At 40.4% G+C, this 23,419-nt stretch overlaps 2 protein-coding genes across 2 annotated transcripts; both read left to right on the forward strand.

Moving 5' to 3' along the window:
• The first annotated feature begins 18,090 nt into the window (after nucleotides 1-18,090).
• On the forward strand, nucleotides 18,091-20,736 carry LOC143364066 (uncharacterized). Its single transcript, XM_076804577.1, has one exon. The coding sequence runs from the start codon at nucleotides 18,091-18,093 to the stop codon at nucleotides 20,734-20,736; it is 2,646 nt and encodes an 881-aa protein (XP_076660692.1).
• A 132-nt stretch (nucleotides 20,737-20,868) lies between these two features.
• Nucleotides 20,869-23,379, forward strand: LOC143364067 (uncharacterized). Its single transcript, XM_076804579.1, has one exon. The coding sequence runs from the start codon at nucleotides 20,869-20,871 to the stop codon at nucleotides 23,377-23,379; it is 2,511 nt and encodes an 836-aa protein (XP_076660694.1).
• The last annotated feature ends 40 nt before the right edge of the window (nucleotides 23,380-23,419 follow it).

Below are 23,419 nucleotides of genomic sequence, written 5' to 3' on the forward strand. Positions count from 1 at the left end.
TCCCTATCCTATCCTCTATCCTATCCTATCCTCTATCCTACCCTTATCCTCTATCGTATCCTATCCTCTATCGTATCCTATCCTCTATCCTATCTATCCTCTATCCTATCCTATCCTCTATCCTATCCTATCCTCTATCCTATCCTATCCTGTATCCTATCCTCTATCCTCTATCCTATCCTATCCTCTATCCTATCCTATCCTCTATCCTATTAAATCCTATATCGTATCCTCTATCCTATCCTATCCTCTATCGTATCCTATCCTCTATCCTATCCTATCCTCTATCGTATCCTATCCTCTATCCTATCCTATCCTCTATCCTATCCTATCCTCTATCCTATCCTATCCTCTATCCTACCCTTATCCTCTATCGTATCCTATCCTCTATCGTATCCTATCCTCTATCCTATCCTATCCTCTATCCTATCCTATCCTCTATCCTATCCTATCCTCTATCCTATCCTATCCTGTATCCTATCCTCTATCCTCTATCCTATCCTATCCTCTATCCTATCCTATCCTCTATCCTATTAAATCCTATATCGTATCCTCTATCCTATCCTATCCTCTATCGTATCCTGTCCTCTATCCTATCCTATCCTCTATCCTCTCCTATCCTCTATCCTATCCTATCCTCTATCCTATATTATCCCTCTATCCTATCCCATCCTCTATCCTATCCTATCCTCTAACCTAAATTATCCTCTATCCTATCCCATCCTCTATCCTATCCTATCCTCTATCCTATCCTATCCTCTATCCTATCCTTTCCTCTATCATATCCAATTCTCTATCCAATCCTATCCTCTATCCTATCGTATCCTCTATCGTATCCTATCCTCTATCCTATTAAATCGTATATCGTATCCTCTATCCTATCCCTATCCTCTATCCTATCCAATCCTCTATCCTATTAAAATCCTATATCGTATCCTCTATCCTATCCTATCCTCTATCCTATTAAATCCTATATCGTATCCTCAATCCTATCCTATCCTCTATCCTATCCTATCCTCTATCCTATCCTATCCTCTATCCTATCCTATCCTCTATCCTATCCCATCCTCTATCCTATCCTATCCTCTATCCTATCCTATCCTACTATCCTATCCTATCCTCTATCCTATCCTCTATCCTATCCTATCCTCTATCCCATCCTAATACTCTATCCTATCCTATCCTCTATCCTATCCTATCCTCTATCATATCCTATCCTCTATCCTATCCTATCCTGTATCCTATCCTATCCCTCTAATCCTATCCTATCCTCTATCCTATCCTATCCTGTATCATATCCTATTCTCTATCCTATCCTATCCTCTATCCTATTAAATCCTATATCGTATCCTCTATCCTATCCTATCCTCTATCCTATCCTATCCTCTATCCTATCCTATCCTCTATCCTATCCTATCCTCTATCCTATCCTATCCTCTATCCTATCCTAACCTCTATCCTATCCTATCCTCAATCCTATCCTATCCATCCTCTATCCTCTATCCTATCCTATCCTCAATCCTATCCTATCCTCTATCCATCCTATTCCTCTATCCTATCCTATCCATCTATCACATCCTATCCTCTATCCTATCCTATCCTCTATCCTATCCTATCCTCTATCCTATCCTATCCTCTATCCTATCGTATCCTCTATCCTATCCTATCCTCTATCGTATCCTATCCTCTATCCTATCCTCCTATCCCATCTTATCCTATCCTTTCCTCTATCATATCCTATTCTCTATCCTATCCTATCCTCTATCCTATCGTATCCTCTATCGTATCCTATCCTCTATCCTATTAAATCCTATATCGTATCCTCTATCCTATCCTATCCTCTATCCTATCCTATCCTCTATCCTATTAAATCCTATATCGTATCCTCTATCCTATCCTATCCTCTATCCTATTAAATCCTATATCGTATCCTCTATCCTATCCTATCCTCTATCCTATCCTATCCTCTATCCTATCCTATCCTCTATCCTATCCTATCCTCTATCCTATCCTATCCTCTATCCTATCCCATCCTCTATCCTATCCTATCCTCTATCCTATCCTATCCTCTATCCTATCCTATCCTCTATCCTATCCTATCCTCTATCCCATCCTATTCTCTATCCTATCCTATCCTCTATCCTATCCTATCCTCTATCATATCCTATCCTCTATCCTATCCTATCCTGTATCCTATCCTATCCTCTATCCTATCCTATCCTCTATCCTATCCTATCCTGTATCATATCCTATTCTCTATCCTATCCTATCCTCTATCCTATTCTATCCTCTATCCTATCCAATCCTATATCCTATTCTCTATCCTATCCAATCCCCTATCCTATCCTATCCGCTATCCTATCCAATCCTATATCCTATCCTCTATCCTATCCTATCCTTTATCGTATCCTATCCTCTATCCTATTAAATCCTATATCGTATCCTCTATCCTATCCTATCCTCTATCGTATCCTATCCTCTATCCTATCCTATCCTCTATCCTATCCTATCCTCTATCCTATCCTATCCTTTAGCCTATATTATCCTCTATCCTATCCCATCCTCTATCCTATCCTATCCTCTATCCTATATTATCCTCTATCCTATCCCATCCTCTATCCTATCCTATCCTCTATCCTATCCTATCCTCTATCCTATCCTATCCTCTATCCTATCCTATCCTCTATCCTATCCTATCCTCTATCGTATCCTATCCTCTATCCTATCCTATCCTCTATCCTATCCTATCCTCTATCCTATCCTATCCTCTATCCTACCCTTATCCTCTATCGTATCCTATCCTCTATCGTATCCTATCCTCTATCCTATCCTATCCTCTATCCTATCCTATCCTCTATCCTATCCTATCCTCTATCCTATCCTATCCTCTATCCTATCCTCTATCCTCTATCCTATCCTATCCTCTATCCTATCCTATCCTCTATCCTATTAAATCCTATATCGTATCCTCTATCCTATCCTATCCTCTATCGTATCCTGTCCTCTATCCTATCCTATCCTCTATCCTCTCCTATCCTCTATCCTATCCTATCCTCTATCCTATATTATCCTCTATCCTATCCCATCCTCTATCCTATCCTATCCTCTATCCTATATTATCCTCTATCCTATCCCATCCTCTATCCTATCCTATCCTCTATCCTATCCTATCCTCTATCCTAGTCTTTCCTCTATCATATCCTATTCTCTATCCTATCCTATCCTCTATCCTATCGTATCCTCTATCGTATCCTATCCTCTATCCTATTAAATCCTATATCGTATCCTCTATCCTATCCTATCCTCTATCCTATCCTATCCTCTATCCTATCCTATCCTCTATCCTATTATATCCTATATCGTATCCTCTATCCTATCCTATCCTCTATCCTATTAAATCCTATATCGTATCCTCTATCCTATCCTATCCTCTATCCTATCCTATCCTCTATCCTATCCTATCCTCTATCCTATCCTATCCTCTATCCTATCCCATCCTCTATCCTATCCTATCCTCTATCCTATCCTATCCTCTATCCTATCCTATCCTCTATCCCATCCTATTCTCTATCCTATCCTATCCTCTATCCTATCCTATCCTCTATCATATCCTATCCTCTATCCTATCCTATCCTGTATCCTATCCTATCCTCTATCCTATCCTATCCTCTATCCTATCCTATCCTGTATCATATCCTATTCTCTATCCTATCCTATCCTCTATGCTATCCTATCCTTTATCGTATCCTATCCTCTATCCTATTAAATCCTATATCGGATCCTCTATCCTATCCTATCCTATCCTCTATCCTATCCTATCCTCTATCCTATCCTATCCTCTATCGTATCCTGTCCTCTATCCTATCCTATCCTCTATCCTCTCCTATCCTCTATCCTATCCTATCCTCTATCCTATATTAGCCTCTATCCTATCCCATCCTCTATCCTATCCTATCCTCTATCCTATATTATCCTCTATCCTATCGCATCCTCTATCCTATCCTATCCTCTATCCTATCCTATCCTCTATCCTATCCTTTCCTCTATCATATCCTATTCTCTATCCTATCCTATCCTCTATCCTATCGTATCCTCTATCGTATCTTATCCTCTATCCTATTAAATCCTATATCGTATCCTCTATCCTATCCTATCCTCTATCCTATCCTATCCTCTATCCTATTAAATCCTATATCGTATCCTCTATCCTATCCTATCCTCTATCCTATTAAATCCTATATCGTATCCTCTATCCTATCCTATCCTCTATCCTATCCTATCCTCTATCCTATCCTATCCTCTATCCTATCCCATCCTCTATCCTATCCTATCCTCTATCCTATCCTATCCTCTATCCTATCCTATCCTCTATCCCATCCTATTCTCTATCCTATCCTATCCTCTATCCTATCCTATCCTCTATCATATCCTATCCTCTATCCTATCCTATCCTGTATCCTATCCTATCCTCTATCCTATCCTATCCTCTATCCTATCCTATCCTGTATCATATCCTATTCTCTATCCTATCCTATCCTCTATCCTATTCTATCCTCTATCCTATCCAATCCTATATCCTATTCTCTATCCTATCCTATCGTCTATCGTATCCTATCCCCTATCCTATCCAATCCTCAATCCTATCCTATCCGCTATCCTATCCAATCCTATATCCTATTCTCTATCCTATCCTATCCTCTATGCTATCCTATCCTTTATCGTATCCTATCCTCTATCCTATTAAATCCTATATCGGATCCTCTATCCTATCCTATCCTCTATCCTATCCTATCCTCTATCCTATCCTATCCTCTATCCTATCCTATCCTCTATCCTATATTATCCTCTATCCTATCCTATCCTCTATCCTATCCTATCCTCTATTCTATCCTATCCTCTATCTTATCCTATCCTCTATCGTATCCTATCCTCTATCCTATTAAATCCTATATCGTATCCTCTATCCTATCCTATCCTCTATCGTATCCTATCCTCTATCCTATCCTATCCTCTATCCTATCCTATCCTCTATCCTATCCTATTCTCTATCCTATCCTATCCTCTATCCTATCCTATCCTCTATCCTATCCTATCCTCTATCCTATCCTATCCTCTATCCTATCCTATCCTCAATCCTATCCTATCCTCTATCATATCCTATCCTCTATCGTATCCTATCCTCTATCGTATCCTATACTCTATCCTATTAAATCCTATATCGTATCCTCTATCCTATCCTATCCTCTATCGTATCATATCCTCTATCCTATCCTATCCTCTATCGTATCCTATCCTCCATCGTATCCTATCCTCTATCCTATATTATCCTCTATCCTATCCCATCCTCTATCCTATCCTATCCTCTATCCTATCCTATCCTCTATCCTATCCTATCCTCTATCCTATTAAATCCTATATCGTATCCTCTATCCTATCCTTTCCTCTATCCTATCCTATTCTCTATCCTATCCTATCCTCTATCCTATCGTATCCTCTATCGTATCCTATCCTCTATCCTATTAAATCCTATATCGTATCCTCTATCCTATCCTATCCTCTATCCTATCCTATCCTCTATCCTATCCTATCCTCTATCCTATCCTATCCTCTATCCTATCCTATCCTCTATCCTATCCTATCCTCTATCCTATCCTATCCTCTATCCTATCCTATCCTCTATCCTATCCCATCCTCTATCCTCTATCCTATCCTATCCTCTATCCTATCCTATCCTCTATCCCATCCTATTCTCTATCCTATCCTATCCTCTATCACATCCTATCCTCTATCCTATCCTATCCTCTATCCTATCCTATCCTCTATCCTATCCTATCCTCTATCCTATCCTATCCTCTATCCTATCCTATCCTCTATCCTATCCTATCCTCTATCCTATCCCATCCTCTATCCTATCCTATCCTCTATCCTATCCTATCCTCTATCCTATCCTATCCTCTATCCTATCCTATCCTCTATCCTATCCTATCCTCTATCCTATCCTATCCTCTATCCCATCCTATTCTCTATCCTATCCTATCCTCTATCCTATCCTATCCTCTATCATATCCTATCCTCTATCCTATCCTATCCTGTATCCTATCCTATCCTCTATCATATCCTATCCCCTATCCCATCCTATCCTGTATCCTATCCTATTCTCTATCCTATCCTATCCTCTATCCTATCCTATCCTGTATCATATCCTATCCTCTATCCTATCCTATCCTCTATCCTATCCTTTCCTCTATCCTACCCTATTCTCTATCCTATCCTATCCTCTATCCTATCGTATCCTCTATCGTATCCTATCCTCTATCCTATTAAATCCTATATCGTATCCTCTATCCTATCCTATCCTCTATCCTATCCTATCCTCTATCCTATCCCATCCTCTATCCTATCCTATCCTCTATCCTATCCTATCCTCTATCCTATCCTATCCTCTATCCCATCCTATTCCCTATCCTATCCTATCCTCTATCCTATCCTATCCTCTATCATATCCTATCCTCTATCCTATCCTATCCTGTATCCTATCCTATCCTCTATCCTATCCTATCCTCTATCCTATCCTATCCTGTATCATATCCTATCCTCTATCCTATCCTATCCTCTATCCTATTCTATCCTCTATCCTATCCAATCCTATATCCTATTCTCTATCCTATCTTATCCTCTATCGTATCCTATCCCCTATCCTATCCAATCCCCTATCCTATCCTATCCGCTATCCTATCCAATCCTCTATCGTATCCTATCCCCTATCCTATCCAATCCCCTATCCTATCCTATCCGCTATCCTATCCAATCCTATATCCTATCCTCTATCCATCCAATCCTTTATCGTATCCTATCCTCTATCCTATTAAATCCTATATCGTATCCTCTATCCTATCCTATCCTCTATCGTATCCTATCCTCTATCCTATCCTATCCTCTATCCTATCCTATCCTCTATCCTATCCTATCCTCTATCCTATCCTATCCTCTATCCTATCCTATCCTCTATCCTATCCTATCCTCTATCCTATCCTATCCTCTATCGTATCCTATCCTCTATCCTATCCTATCCTCTATCCTATCCTATCCTCTATCCTATCCTATCCTCTATCCTACCCTTATCCTCTATCGTATCCTATCCTCTATCGTATCCTATCCTCTATCCTATCCTATCCTCTATCCTATCCTATCCTCTATCCTATCCTATCCTCTATCCTATCCTATCCTCTATCCTATCCTCTATCCTCTATCCTATCCTATCCTCTATCGTATCCTATCCTCTATCCTATTAAATCCTATATCGTATCCTCTATCCTATCCTATCCTCTATCGTATCCTGTCCTCTATCCTATCCTATCCTCTATCCTATCCTATCCTCTATCCTATCCTATCCTCTATCCTATCCTATCCTCTATCATATCCTATCCTCTATCCTATCCTATCCTGTATCCTATCCTATCCTCTATCATATCCTATCCCCTATCCTATCCTATCCTCTATCCTATCCTATCCTCTATCATATCCTATCCTCTATCCTATCCTATCCTGTATCCTATCCTATCCTCTATCCTATCCTATCCTCTATCCTATCCTATCCTGTATCATATCCTATCCTCTATCCTATCCTATCCTCTATCCTATTCTATCCTCTATCCTATCCAATCCTATATCCTATTCTCTATCCTATCCTATCCTCTATCGTATCCTATCCCCTATCCTATCCAATCCCCTATCCTATCCTATCCGCTATCCTATCCAATCCTCTATCGTATCCTATCCCCTATCCTATCCAATCCCCTATCCTATCCTATCCGCTATCCTATCCAATCCTATATCCTATCCTCTATCCTATCCAATCCTTTATCGTATCCTATCCTCTATCCTATTAAATCCTATATCGTATCCTCTATCCTATCCTATCCTCTATCGTATCCTATCCTCTATCCTATCCTATCCTCTATCCTATCCTATCCTCTATCCTATCCTATCCTCTATCCTATATTATCCTCTATCCTATCCTATCCTCTATCCTATCCTATCCTCTATCCTATCCTATCCTCTATCCTATCCTATCCTCAATCCTATCCTATCCTCTATCCTATCCTATCCTCTATCCTATATTATCCTCTATCCTATCCTATCCTCTATCCTATCCTATCCTCTATCCTATCCTATCCTCTATCCTATCCCATCCTCCATCCTATCCTATCCTCTATCCTATCCTATCCACTATCCTATCCTATCATCTATCCCATCCTATTCTCTATCCTATCCTATCCTCTATCCTATCCTATCCTGTATCATATCCTATCCTCTATCCTATCCTATCCTCTATCCTATTCTATCCTCTATCCTATCCAATCCTATATCCTATTCTCTATCCTATCCTATCCTCTATCGTATCCTATCCCCTATCCTATCCAATCCCCTATCCTATCCTATCCGCTATCCTATCCAATCCTCTATCGTATCCTATCCCCTATCCTATCCAATCCCCTATCCTATCCTATCCGCTATCCTATCCAATCCTATATCCTATCCTCTATCCTATCCTATCCTTTATCGTATCCTATCCTCTATCCTATTAAATCCTATATCGTATCCTCTATCCTATCCTATCCTCTATCGTATCCTATCCTCTATCCTATCCTATCCTCTATCCTATCCTATCCTCTATCCTATCCTATCCTCCACCCTATCCTATCCTCTATCCTATCCTATCCTCTATCCTATATTATCCTCTATCCTATCCTATCCTCTATCCTATCCTATCCTCTATCCTATCCTATCCTCTATCCTATCCTATCCTCTATCCTATCCTATCCTCTATCCTATCCTATCCTCTATCCTATCCTATCCTCTATCCTATCCTATCCTCTATCCTATCCTATCCTCTATCCTATCCTATCCTCTATCCTATCCTATCCTCTATCCTATATTATCCTCTATTATATCCTATCCTCTATCCTATCCTATCCTCTATCCTATCCTATCCTCTATCCTATCCTATCCTCTATCCTATCCTATCCTCTATCCTATCGTATCCTCTATCCTATCCTATCCTCTATCCTATCCTATCCTCTATCCTATCCCATCCTCCATCCTATCCTATCCTCTATCCTATCCTATCCCATCCTCCATCCTATCCTATCCTCTATCCTATCCTATCCTCTATCCTATCCTATCCTCTATCCCACCCTATTCTCTATCCTATCCTATCCTCTATCCTATCCTATCCTCTATCATATACTATCCTCTATCCTATCCTATCCTGTAACCTATCCTATCCTGTATCATATCCTATTCTCTATCCTATCCTATCCTCTATCCTATCCTATCCCCTATCCTATCCAATCCTCTATCCTATCCTATCCGCCATCCTATCCAATCCTATATCCTATTCTCTATCCTATCCTATCCTCTATCCTATTCTATCCTCTATCCTATCCAATCCTATATCCTATTCTCCATCCTATCCAATCCCCTATCCTATCCTATCCGCTATCCTATTAAATCCTATATCGTATCCTCTATCCTATCCTATCCTCTATCGTATCCTATCCTCTATCCTATCCTATCCTCTATCCTATCCTATCCTCTATCCTATCCTATCCTCTATCCTATATTATCCTCTATCCTATCCCATCCTCTATCCTATCCTATCCTCTATCCTATATTATCCTCTATCCTATCCCATCCTCTATCCTATCCTATCCTCTATCCTATCCTATCCTCTATCCTATCCTATCCTCTATCCTATCCTATCCTCTATCCTATCCTATCCTCTATCCTATCCTATCCTCTATCGTATCCTATCCTCTATCCTATCCTATCCTCTATCCTATCCTATCCTCTATCCTATCCTATCCTCTATCTTACCCTTATCCTCTATCGTATCCTATCCTCTATCGTATCCTATCCTCTATCCTATCCTATCCTCTATCCTATCCTATCCTCTATCCTATCCTATCCTCTATCCTATCCTATCCTCTATCCTATCCTCTATCCTCTATCCTATCCTATCCTCTATCGTATCCTATCCTCTATCCTATTAAATCCTATATCGTATCCTCTATCCTATCCTATCCTCTATCGTATCCTGTCCTCTATCCTATCCTATCCTCTATCCTATCCTATCCTCTATCCTATCCTATCCTGTATCATATCCTATCCTCTATCCTATCCTATCCTCTATCCTATTCTATCCTCTATCCTATCCAATCCTATATCCTATTCTCTATCCTATCCTATCCTCTATCGTATCCTATCCCCTATCCTATCCAATCCTCTATCCTATCCTATCCGCTATCCTATTCAATCCTATATCCTATTCTCTATCCTATCCTATCCTCTATCCTATCCTATCCTTTATCGTATCCTATCCTCTATCCTATTAAATCCTATATCGGATCCTCTATCCTATCCTATCCTCTATCCTATCCTATCCTCTATCCTATCCTATCCTCTATCCTATCCTATCCTCTATCCTATCCTATCCTCTATCCTATATTATCCTCTATCCTATCCTATCCTCTATCCTATCCTATCCTCTATCCTATCCTATCCTCTATCCTATCCTATCCTCTATCTTATCCTATCCTCTATCGTATCCTATCCTCTATCCTATTAAATCCTATATCGTATCCTCTATCCTATCCTATCCTCTATCGTATCCTATCCTCTATCCTATCCTATCCTCTATCCTATCCTATCCTCTATCCTATCCTATTCTCTATCCTATCCTATCCTCTATCCTATCCTATCCTCTATCCTATCCTATCCTCTATCCTATCCTATCCTCTATCCTATCCTATCCTCACTCCTATCCTATCCTCTATCCTATCCTATTCTCTATCATATCCTATCCTCTATCGTATCCTATCTTCTATCGTATCCTATACTCTATCCTATTAAATCCTATATCGTATCCTCTATCCTATCCTATCCTCTATCCTATCCTATCCTCTATCCTATCCTATCCTCTATCCCATCCTATTCTCTATCCTATCCTATCCTCTATCCTATCCTATCCTCTATCATATCCTATCCTCTATGCTATCCTATCCTGTATCCTATCCTATCCTCTATCCTATCCTATCCTCTATCCTATCCTATCCTGTATCATATCCTATCCTCTATCCTATCCTATCCTCTATCCTATTCTATCCTCTATCCTATCCAATCCTATATCCTATTCTCTATCCTATCCTATCCTCTATCGTATCCTATCCCCTATCCTATCCAATCCTCTATCCTATCCTATCCGCTATCCTATCCAATCCTATATCCTATTCTCTATCCTATCCTATCCTCTATCCTATCCTATCCTTTATCGTATCCTATCCTCTATCCTATTAAATCCTATATCGGATCCTCTATCCTATCCTATCCTCTATCGTATCCTATCCTCTATCCTATCCTATCCTCTATCCTATCCTATCCTCTATCCTATCCTATCCTCTATCCTATATTATCCTCTATCCTATCCTATCCTCTATCCTATCCTATCCTCTATCCTATCCTATCCTCTATCCTATCCTATCCTCTATCCTATCCTATCCCCTATCCTATCCTATCCTCTATCCTATCCTATCCTCTATCCTATCCTATCCTCTATCCTATCCTATCCTCTATCCTATCCTATCCTCTATCCTATCCTATCCTCTATCGTATCATATCCTCTATCCTATCCTATCCTCTATCGTATCCTATCCTCCATCGTATCCTATCCTCTATCCTATATTATCCTCTATCCTATCCCATCCTCTATCCTATGCTATCCTCTATCCTATCCTATCCTCTATCCTATCCTATCCTCTACCCTATTAAATCCTACATCGTATCCTCTATCCTATCCTTTCCTCTATCCTATCCTATCCTCTATCCTATCCTATCCTCTATCTTATCCTATCCTCTATCGTATCCTATCCTCTATCCTATTAAATCCTATATCGTATCCTCTATCCTATCCTATCCTCTATCGTATCCTATCCTCTATCCTATCCTATCCTCTATCCTATCCTATCCTCTATCCTATCCTATTCTCTATCCTATCCTATCCTCTATCCTATCCTATCCTCTATCCTATCCTATCCTCTATCCTATCCTATCCTCTATCCTATCCTATCCTCACTCCTATCCTATCCTCTATCCTATCCTATTCTCTATCATATCCTATCCTCTATCGTATCCTATCTTCTATCGTATCCTATACTCTATCCTATTAAATCCTATATCGTATCCTCTATCCTATCCTATCCTCTATCCTATCCTATCCTCTATCCTATCCTCTCCTCTATCCTATCCTATCCTCTATCCCATCCTATTCTCTATCCTATCCTATCCTCTATCCTATCCTATCCTCTATCATATCCTATCCTCTATGCTATCCTATCCTGTATCCTATCCTATCCTCTATCCTATCCTATCCTCTATCCTATCCTATCCTGTATCATATCCTATCCTCTATCCTATCCTATCCTCTATCCTATTCTATCCTCTATCCTATCCAATCCTATATCCTATTCTCTATCCTATCCTATCCTCTATCGTATCCTATCCCCTATCCTATCCAATCCTCTATCCTATCCTATCCGCTATCCTATCCAATCCTATATCCTATTCTCTATCCTATCCTATCCTCTATCCTATCCTATCCTTTATCGTATCCTATCCTCTATCCTATTAAATCCTATATCGGATCCTCTATCCTATCCTATCCTCTATCGTATCCTATCCTCTATCCTATCCTATCCTCTATCCTATCCTATCCTCTATCCTATCCTATCCTCTATCCTATATTATCCTCTATCCTATCCTATCCTCTATCCTATCCTATCCTCTATCCTATCCTATCCTCTATCCTATCCTATCCTCTATCCTATCCTATCCCCTATCCTATCCTATCCTCTATCCTATCCTATCCTCTATCCTATCCTATCCTCTATCCTATCCTATCCTCTATCCTATCCTATCCTCTATCCTATCCTATCCTCTATCGTATCATATCCTCTATCCTATCCTATCCTCTATCGTATCCTATCCTCCATCGTATCCTATCCTCTATCCTATATTATCCTCTATCCTATCCCATCCTCTATCCTATGCTATCCTCTATCCTATCCTATCCTCTATCCTATCCTATCCTCTACCCTATTAAATCCTACATCGTATCCTCTATCCTATCCTTTCCTCTATCCTATCCTATTCTCTATCCTATCCTATCCTCTATCCTATCGTATCCTCTATCGTATCCTATCCTCTATCCTATTAAATCCTATATCGTATCCTCTATCCTATCCTATCCTCTATCCTATCCTTATCCTCTATCGTATCCTATCCTCTATCCTATCCTATCCTCTATCCTATCCTATCCTCTATCCTATCCTATCCTCTATCCTATCCTATCCTCTATCCTATCCTATCCTCTATCCTATATTATCCTCTATCCTATCCTATCCTCTATCCTATCCTATCCTCTATCCTATCCTATCCTCTATCCTATGCTATTCTCTATCCTATCCTATCCTCTATCGTATCCTATCCTCTATCCTATTAAATCCTATATCGTATCCTCTATCCTATCCTATCCTCTATCGTATCCTATCCTCTATCCTATCCTATCCTCTATCCTATCCTCTATCCTATATTATCCCCTATCCTATCCTATCCTCTATCCTATCCTATCCTCTATCCTATCCTATCCTCTATCCTATCCTATCCTCTATCCTATCCTATCCTCTATCCTATCCTATCCTCTATCGTATCCTATCCTCTATCCTATTAAATCCTATATCGTATCCTCTATCCTATCCTATCCTCTATCGTATCATATCCTCTATCCTATCCTATCCTCTATCGTATCCTATCCTCCATCCTATCCTATCCTCTATCCTATATTGTCCTCTATCCTATCCCATCCTCTATCCTATCCTATCCTCAATCCTATCCTATCCTCTATCCTATCCTATCCTCTATCGTATCCTATTCTCTATCCTATCCTATCCTCTATCCTATCCTATCCTATATCCTATCCTATCCTCTATCCTATATTATCCTCTATCATATCCCATCCTCTATCCTATCCTATCCTCTATCCTATCCTATCCTCTATCCTATATTATCCTCTATCCTATCCTATCCTCTATCCTATCCTATCCTCTATCCTATCCTATCCTCTATCCTATCCTTATCCTCTATCGTATCCTATCCTCTATCCTATCCTATCCTCTATCCTATCCTCTATCCTATATTATCCTCTATCCTATCCTATCCTCTATCCTATCCTATCCTCTATCCTATCCTATCCTCTATCGTATCCTATCCTCTATCCTATTAAATCCTATATCGTATCCTCTATCCTATCCTATCCTCTATCGTATCATATCCTCTATCCTATCCTATCCTCTATCGTATCCTATCCTCCATCCTATCCTATCCTCTATCCTATATTGTCCTCTATCCTATCCCATCCTCTATCCTATCCTATCCTCAATCCTATCCTATCCTCTATCCTATCCTATCCTCTATCGTATCCTATTCTCTATCCTATCCTATCCTCTATCCTATCCTATCCTATATCCTATCCTATCCTCTATCCTATATTATCCTCTATCATATCCCATCCTCTATCCTATCCTATCCTCTATCCTATCCTATCCTCTATCCTATATTATCCTCTATCCTATCCTATCCTCTATCCTATCCTATCCTCTATCCTATCCTATCCTCTATCCTATCCTCTATCCTATCCTATCCTCTATCCTATCCTATCCTCTATCCTATCCTATCCTCTATCCTATCCTATCCTCTATCCTATCCTATCCTATATCCTATCCTATCCTCTATCCTATATTATCCTCTATCCTATCCCATCCTCTATCCTATCCTATCCTCTATCCTATCCTATCCTCTATCCTATCCTTTCCTCTATCCTATCCTATTCTCTATCCTATCCTATCCTCTATCCTATCGTATCCTCTATCGTATCCTATCCTCTATCCTATTAAATCCTATATCGTATCCTCTATCCTATCCTATCCTCTATCCTATCCTATCCTCTATCCTATCCTATCCTCTATCCTATCCTATCCTCTATCCTATCCTATCCTCTATCCTATCCTATCCTCTATCCTATCCTATCCTCTATCCTATCCCATCCTCTATCGTATCCTATCCTCTATCCTATCCTATCCTCTATCCTATCCTATCCTCTATCCCATCCTATCCTCTATCCTATTCTATCCTCTATCCTATCCAATCCTATATCCTATTCTCTATCCTATCCAATCCCCTATCCTATCCTATCCGCTATCCTATCCAATCCTATATCCTATCCTCTATCCTATCCTATCCTTTATCGTATCCTATCCTCTATCCTATTAAATCCTATATCGTATCCTCTATCCTATCCTATCCTCTATCGTATCCTATCCTCTATCCTATCCTATCCTCTATCCTATCCTATCCTCTATCCTATCCTATCCTCTATCCTATATTATCCCCTATCCTATCCTATCCTCTATCCTATCCTATCCTCTATCCTATCCTATCCTCTATCCTATCCTATCCTCTATCCTATCCTATCCTCTATCGTATCCTATCCTCTATCCTATTAAATCCTATATCGTATCCTCTATCCTATCCTATCCTCTATCGTATCATATCCTCTATCCTATCCTATCCTCTATCGTATCCTATCCTCCATCCTATCCTATCCTCTATCCTATATTGTCCTCTATCCTATCCCATCCTCTATCCTATCCTATCCTCAATCCTATCCTATCCTCTATCCTATCCTATCCTCTATCGTATCCTATTCTCTATCCTATCCTATCCTCTATCCTATCCTATCCTATATCCTATCCTATCCTCTATCCTATATTATCCTCTATCATATCCCATCCTCTATCCTATCCTATCCTCTATCCTATCCTATCCTCTACCCTATCCTTTCCTCTATCCTATCCTATTCTCTATCCTATCCTATCCTCTATCCTATCGTATCCTCTATCGTATCCTATCCTCTATCCTATTAAATCCTATATCCTATCCTCTATCCTATCCCATCCTCTACCCTATCCTATCCTCTATCCTATCCTATCCTCTATCGTATCCTATCCTCTATCCTATCCTATCCTATCCTCTATCCTATCCTATCCTCTATCCTATCCTATCCTCTATCCTATCCTATCCTCTATCCTATCCTATCCTCTATCCTATCCTATCCTATCCTCTATCCTATCCTATCCTCTATCCTATCCTATCCTCTATAATATTCTATCCTGTATCCTATCCAATCCTATATCCTATTCTCTATCCTATCCAATCCCCTATCCTATCCTATCCGCTATCCTATCCAATCCTATATCCTATCCTCTATCCTATCCTATCCTTTATCGTATCCTATCCTCTATCCTATTAAATCCTATATCGTATCCTCTATCCTATCCTATCCTCTATCGTATCCTATCCTCTATCCTATCCTATCCTCTATCCTATCCTATCCTCTATCCTATCCTATCCTCTATCCTATATTATCCTCTATCCTATCCTATCCTCTATCCTATCCTATCCTCTATCCTATCCTATCCTCTATCCTATCCTATCCTCTATCCTATTAAATCCTATATCGTATCCTCTATCCTATCCTATCCTCTATCGTATCATATCCTCTATCCTATCCTATCCTCTATCGTATCCTATCCTCCATCCTATCCTATCCTCTATCCTATCCTATCCTCTATCCTATATTATCCTCTATCCTATCCTATCCTCTATCCTATCCTATCCTCTATCCTATCCTATCCTCTATCCTATCCTATCCTCTATCCTATCCTATTCTCTATCCTATCCTATCCTCTATCGTATCCTATCCTCTATCCTATTAAATCCTGTTCGCGGCGATTTTGTAATGTCGATCGTATCATCGCGAAGGAAGACGATAATCGCGCCATGTAGATATATATGCGAGTCTAGCGAGCAATTCACGGTGGTCGCGATTGACAAGCAGGCGTTGTTGTGGAAACGGTCAAAAACAAAGAAAGAGTGTGTTGAGAAAAAAGGTTGAATTTACTTGTCAGAAGGAGAGAGTCGACTCGGGTCCTTCATGCGATAGTTCGTAATTGAAAATTGAGTTGCTTTTTTGGTTTGAATGCTCACGCGAGTGATCCCGGGTAATAGGAGATTTGGTTTCGCACTCGGTTCGGCAATACTTGAATCCTCCCAGGCCGGCTCACAGATCCAAGGGCATTGGCAGCTTTGAAGCTCCTTTCCAGTGAATCCCGAAGCTGGGACGGATTGCAAGGCTAGCCGTAGTGCTGCCGGCAGAGGAGTGCCCTATGGGCCAGCCGGCAATTGTGCAGAGTTCCAGTGGAACTCTGCTGTGGATCACTACGCGCAGAGACTTGAGTATTAACGGTAAGAGAGCTCTCTTAGTTTTAGACTAAAATGTCCTTTAGCGTGTAAATTGCTTGAAACGCCGATTTTCTAACCGCGTTATCTATATTTAAACACTATTTGATACTGGGCTTTCGTACGACGAAATTTTTGTTGTTGCTTAATAGAATAAATTTATTGCATCTTGCTTTGGCTTTTCCTCGTAATCCGTCGAGGTTTTTATGCCGAAGCAAGAATTTGTTCAACCGGGAAATTGTGTATTTTATTCTAGTATAAGTTCGAACATTGTTTAATCTGAACTTCTATGAATCCTGTCCTTTAAATGATTGAAAAACATTTTGGTGCCCCGGGTGAGGAACAATGTTCGAGTTTATCGGGATTGCATGGTTATATTCACTGGATACTTTCAATCGATTGTGAAGTCGAGTGTGTTTGAGGAGTCATTGCAAGAGTCGTTAATTATATACGATATTAGTTGGCTGTCTTCATTTCGATGATTCAATGTTCACGTTGCGATGCATATTCAAGTGACATTTCTTTTTTTTTCGATCGGCGATTTGTTTTCAGTTTTCGTGTTTTGTTCAAATATCATTGACGATACGAATTTCTTTTGGTCGAGTTTATTTTTTGCTCAGTCGTGTTAAGAGAAGATAAGAGTTTTGGTTGCATTTGACAACAAAGCTTTCTTTTGCAATGGCTCCTACGTCGTTACGAAAGCTCATTGCGCTACAGAATTCTCGCTCAGCGGAAATTGAATTGACCAGTAGTCGATTGCGAGAGAGATCTCGCGATAGTTTGAATTCAAACATTATTTCATCACGAGTCAATTCACTGACTGAGATTTGGAGCAAGGCGCGTGCCACACATGAAGAAATTGTCGTCCGAGAGGATGCCCTGAACGATGTCTACATCACGGAAAATGTGTTTGCTCGTCTACAAGCAACATACGAGGACGCGCTTGATTTTCTTCTCACCACAAGGTCAGAATTAGACAGCAGTTCAAGTAATACCGGAACTCCAAATACCGCTTCTGTAATCAATGATGATACACGCCCCGCGAAGTTACCAAAATTAGATTTACCGACATTTGCGGGTCGTTACGAGGATTGGGAGAATTTTTGCGATCTGTTTACTACCCTAGTTCATAATGCGCCGCGTTTATCTGACGCCACGAAATTGCAATATCTTAAAAGTTGTTTGAAAGATTCTGCCGCGGATCTTGTGAAGGATGTTACCACTACCAACGCGAATTATGCGACGACTTGGCGGGCTTTGAAGGCGCGTTTTCATAATCCTAGATTAATAGTTTACAGTCATTTGCGAGCGTTAATGAATCTTTCTCATATGAAAAGGGAGTCTGCGGGTGAAATGCGTTTGCTTGCGGACGAATCTCAGCGTATTGTGCGTGCGTTATCGAATTTGAAAATGCCAGTTGATCATTGGGATGTTTGGTTAGTGTATATAGTAGCTTCACGTCTGGATCCCGATTCGCGAAAGGCTTGGGAAACAGAGTTAAGTAAGAAGGATCGTCAGGTAATTTTAAATTATGATGGGAACTCGACCGAGGAGGATGCTCTCGGTAGATTTCCAAGGTTTTCCGATTTAACTGAGTTTTTAGAGAATCGTGCACAGACACTCTGTATGCTCACTTCTGAACAGGGTGATAATGTCAAGAAAGCAATTTTATCTAAACCAATATCAGGATCTCGAAAGGTATTTCATGCGTCTACGTCGTTTTCAACAGACGGTAAATTTAAATGTGTGATATGTTCTGGTCCCCATCGCATTTTTAAGTGCAATAAATTCAAAGCAAAGAATGTTTCTGAACGTCGCGCTGAAGTACTTCGCTTGCGGCTTTGTTTTAATTGTCTCGGTGCTCATAGAGTTGCTAATTGCTCTTTTTCTACTAGATGTTCGAGCTGTAAGGGAAGGCATCATTCTTTGCTCCATTCTGACAAAGTTTTCACCAGCTTTACTAAGAATTCAATTCCGGAATCGAAATCAAGCAATTCGGACGAGTCTAAGACTGGAGTTTCAGCAAAGGTCTCGAGTGTACATGTGCATACTGCGAATGTGATATCTCGTAAGCGTTCAGTTTTATTAGCGACTGCTCAGATAATGCTGATAGGGCCACAAGGTTCACGGACACGTGTTCGAGCTTTGCTTGATCAAGGTTCGGAGGCTTCGTTTGTTTCCAGTTTTATCACGAATCTTTTAGGATTAGAGAAACGTCGCGTCAATATGTCGTTGGCCGGGCTCGGAGCCAGTTCAGCAGGAACAGCTAAGGCTGCAACGCAGCTAATATTTCAGTCTGTTGTCGATCCGTCAACTAAGTTTGAAGTCAATGCCTTTGTTTTGTCAAAATTAACGTCGCAGCTTCCAACACGTAGGTTAATGGAGATCGATATTGGAATGTTTGCTGATTTATCTTTGGCAGATCCATTGTTCTATGTTCCTGATTCTGTAGATATTATTTTAGGCGCAGATGTTTACGGACAGCTATTGAAGTCAGGATTGAAAAGATTTTCTGATTCATCTTTAGTTGCCCAAGATACAGCGTTAGGCTGGATAATTTCCGGTACAGTGTCCGCGGATATTTCACGGCGGGCGGAAACTTCTGAGCATCTTCAGGCGTATCACAGTGTTTGGGAAGACGACTTAGATATATCGTTACAACGTTTTTGGATCCTCGAAGAGTTACCACCAATAATTGCGACTCTTGATTCTAAAGATGATGCTTGCGAAAGATTGTTTAGGGATACACACTTTCGAGATACCAATGGACGCTATGTTGTACGTCTGCCTTTCAATTCAGATCCTCCAGAAGTCGGAGTCGAGACTCGATTTATGGCTTTGAAATGTTTAGCTTCAATTCATCGACGTTTTGATCGTGATCCTGACTTAGCAATCGCTTATCGGAAGTTTATGAGCGTTTATGAGGATCTTGGTCACATGGAACGCGTCTCGTTTAATGAAATTAACAACTCGAAGGCGTGGTATTTTCCGCATCATGCGGTGGTGCGATCAAAGATCCGGGTTGTTTTTGACGCATCTCGGAAGAATAAAGGAGGACGTTGTCCAAACGATTTCCTTATGAAAGGCCCTGCTCTTCAACGCGATTTATGTCTAATTTTATTGAATTGGCGTCGATACCAGTTCGTATTCACGACCGATGTTGTTAAGATGTTTCGTCAGATTTATGTTGCGTCGGAACAGAGAGATTTTCAACGAATCGTATGGTCTCCTAGTCATTCGGATCCCCCTGTTGATTATCGTCTCACAACAGTGACTTATGGCACAGCATGTGCTCCTTACCTTGCGATTCGCACACTTCAGTAAGTAGCAATCGATGAGGGTGCTCGATTTCCACTCGGTGCTGCTTGCCTAAATTCTAATACGTATGTAGACGATATATTTGCCGGAGCAGATGATCTCTCTGATGCGTTGAAAACGCGTCAAGAACTAGTCGATATGTTACGTACAGCAGGAATTGAACTCGACAAGTGGGCCGCGAATCATAATGATTTGTTGCCTACGAAATCTTCGCAATATGAGAACATTGACCAAAAAAGCATCGCAGATGACGAATTAGTGAAAGCTCTAGGTATTCGTTGGAATCCAACGTCTGATGAATTCAGTTTTGTCGCTGTAAATTTCGAAGAGCTGGTTAAAGCAATGACGAAACGAACTGTTTTATCAAACATCGCGCGTTTATTTGATCCTTTGGGGTGGCTCGCGCCGATAACGGTTACAGCTAAAATTTTAATGCAAGATCTTTGGATTGTAAAATGCGATTGGGACGAGACGTTACCTATAGACCTTCGAGAACGATGGCTCCAGTATTGCAGTTCGCTTTCTGAGCTATCGAAGTTAACCATTAACCGATGGTTAGGTGCATCTTTAAATTCACATGCACAGATTCACGGATTTTCTGACGCTTCATCGCGGGCTTTCGCTGCAGTTGTCTATATTCGAATGATTGACGATAACAATCGCGTACATGTTTCTTTGTTAACTGCAAAATGCAAGGTATCACCTGTCAAAACTGTGAGCATACCGAATCTTGAGTTGTGCGGGGCAGTGTTGCTCGTAAAACTTTTGCGTTATGTAAAAGGTTTGGAATTTTTGCAAGGTTTCCCAATGTTTGCGTGGACCGATAGTCAAATTGTTTTGACTTGGCTTCGAAAACATCCGTGTAGCTGGAAGACCTTTGTTGCGAATCGGGTATCCTATATCCAGACTGAATTACCTAATGTTATTTGGGCACATGTACCGACTCGTGAGAATCCGGCAGATTTGGCGACACGAGGTTGTAAACCCTCTGATTTGATCAATTGTAATTTATGGTGGAACGGGCCTGATTGGTTAGTGAAGACTGACGAGCATTGGCCCAAGATGGCATCGTCTCCTCAAGTATTACATGTTGATCAAATTGTGAGCGAACCAGAACTTTTCTGTAGATTTTCCTCCTTTTCTCTGTTAATTCGTGTTGTAGCATATTGTTTACGTCCATTCAATGTTCTTAAGAGACGCAAAAGTAGTTTAACTCCATTGCCTGTTTATCTCACAGCCATAGAATTGAACGAGGCCCGAAATGTTGTGTTTAGATTAGCTCAAAATCACGCATTTGCATCAGAAATTGAACTCTTATCACATGGGAAGCCGTTACCTAAACGCAACGGTTTATGTAGTTTAAATCCGATGTATGATGAGACGCATCGTTTATTACGGGTAGGAGGTCGTCTTGGAAATTCAAGTTTACCTCACGAAAGGAAACATCCGCTGATTTTGCCGCGAGATTCGACACTTAGTCGCTTATTAGTACGGTACGCGCATCGGAAATGTTTTCACGGGGGACCAACACTTACTTCTAATATTGTGATGCAATATGCGTGGATTTTGGGTCGAAATCGTTTAGTTAAGACTGCGATCAGGAACTGTATAGTTTGTCAACGCAACAAACCACGTCTAGCTCATCAGATGATGGGTAATTTGCCTGTTTCACGAGTGACTCCGGCTCGACCATTTTCGACGTCAGGTCTAGATTATGCCGGTCCCTTTCAAATTAAAAGCTCTAAGGGTCGAGGGCACAAATCTTATAAGGGATATATAGTGCTCTTTATCTGTTTTGCGTCGCGAGCGATACATCTTGAAGCGGTTAGCGATCTTACAACTAAGATTTTTCTCGCCGCTTATAAACGTTTTGCGAGTAGACGCGGAATTTGTACGAATCTTTTTTCTGACAATGCAACTACTTTTCAAGCTGCTGATAAAGAGTTGCGAAGTATGTTTAAATCAGGTTCTGAATTTTATAAAAGCGTTGCTGCGTCTCTTGCGAATGATGGAACATCTTGGACATTTATTCCAGCGAATTCTCCTCATTACGGAGGTTTGTGGGAGGCTGGAGTAAGATCTGTGAAGTATCATCTCAAGCGTGTCCTCGGTGATAGAATATTAACTTTCGAAGAGTTTTCTACAGTGCTCGCCGAAATAGAATTGTATCTAAACTCACGTCCAATATGTCCTTTAAATTCTGATATTGACGATTTACGGGTTTTGACACCTGCACATTTTTTGATCGGCGAAATTCCTGGTTTAATTCCTGATAAAGATTATTCCAATGTACCGGAAAACTGTTTAGAACGTTTTCATCTGCTTCAAGCCATTCGAAATGATTTTTGGAAGCGGTGGTCATCAGAATATATACAACATTTGCAAGAGCGTTCAAAATGGCGAGGTCAAACTAAGAATTTTGCAATTGGACAATTAGTTTTATTACGCGATGATCGTTATCCGCCTTCGAAATGGCCTTTGGGACGTGTGATAGAGGTTCATCCCGGTTCAGACGGGTTAGTTAGAGTCGTCACCGTTAAAACGGCTACGTCAAATTTGCGACGACATATAGCACGCCTGTGTCCTCTTTTTATTCAACACAATTCCGAAAAGTCGAACGAATCGACTTGTGGGGACAAAGACAGTTGAGCTAGTTATATTTTGTATTGCGTACGTCATTTTAATTTGA

Source organism: Halictus rubicundus, unplaced genomic scaffold (genome assembly GCF_050948215.1).
Source record: "Halictus rubicundus isolate RS-2024b unplaced genomic scaffold, iyHalRubi1_principal scaffold0229, whole genome shotgun sequence".
Taxonomy (NCBI): Eukaryota; Metazoa; Arthropoda; class Insecta; order Hymenoptera; family Halictidae; genus Halictus; species Halictus rubicundus.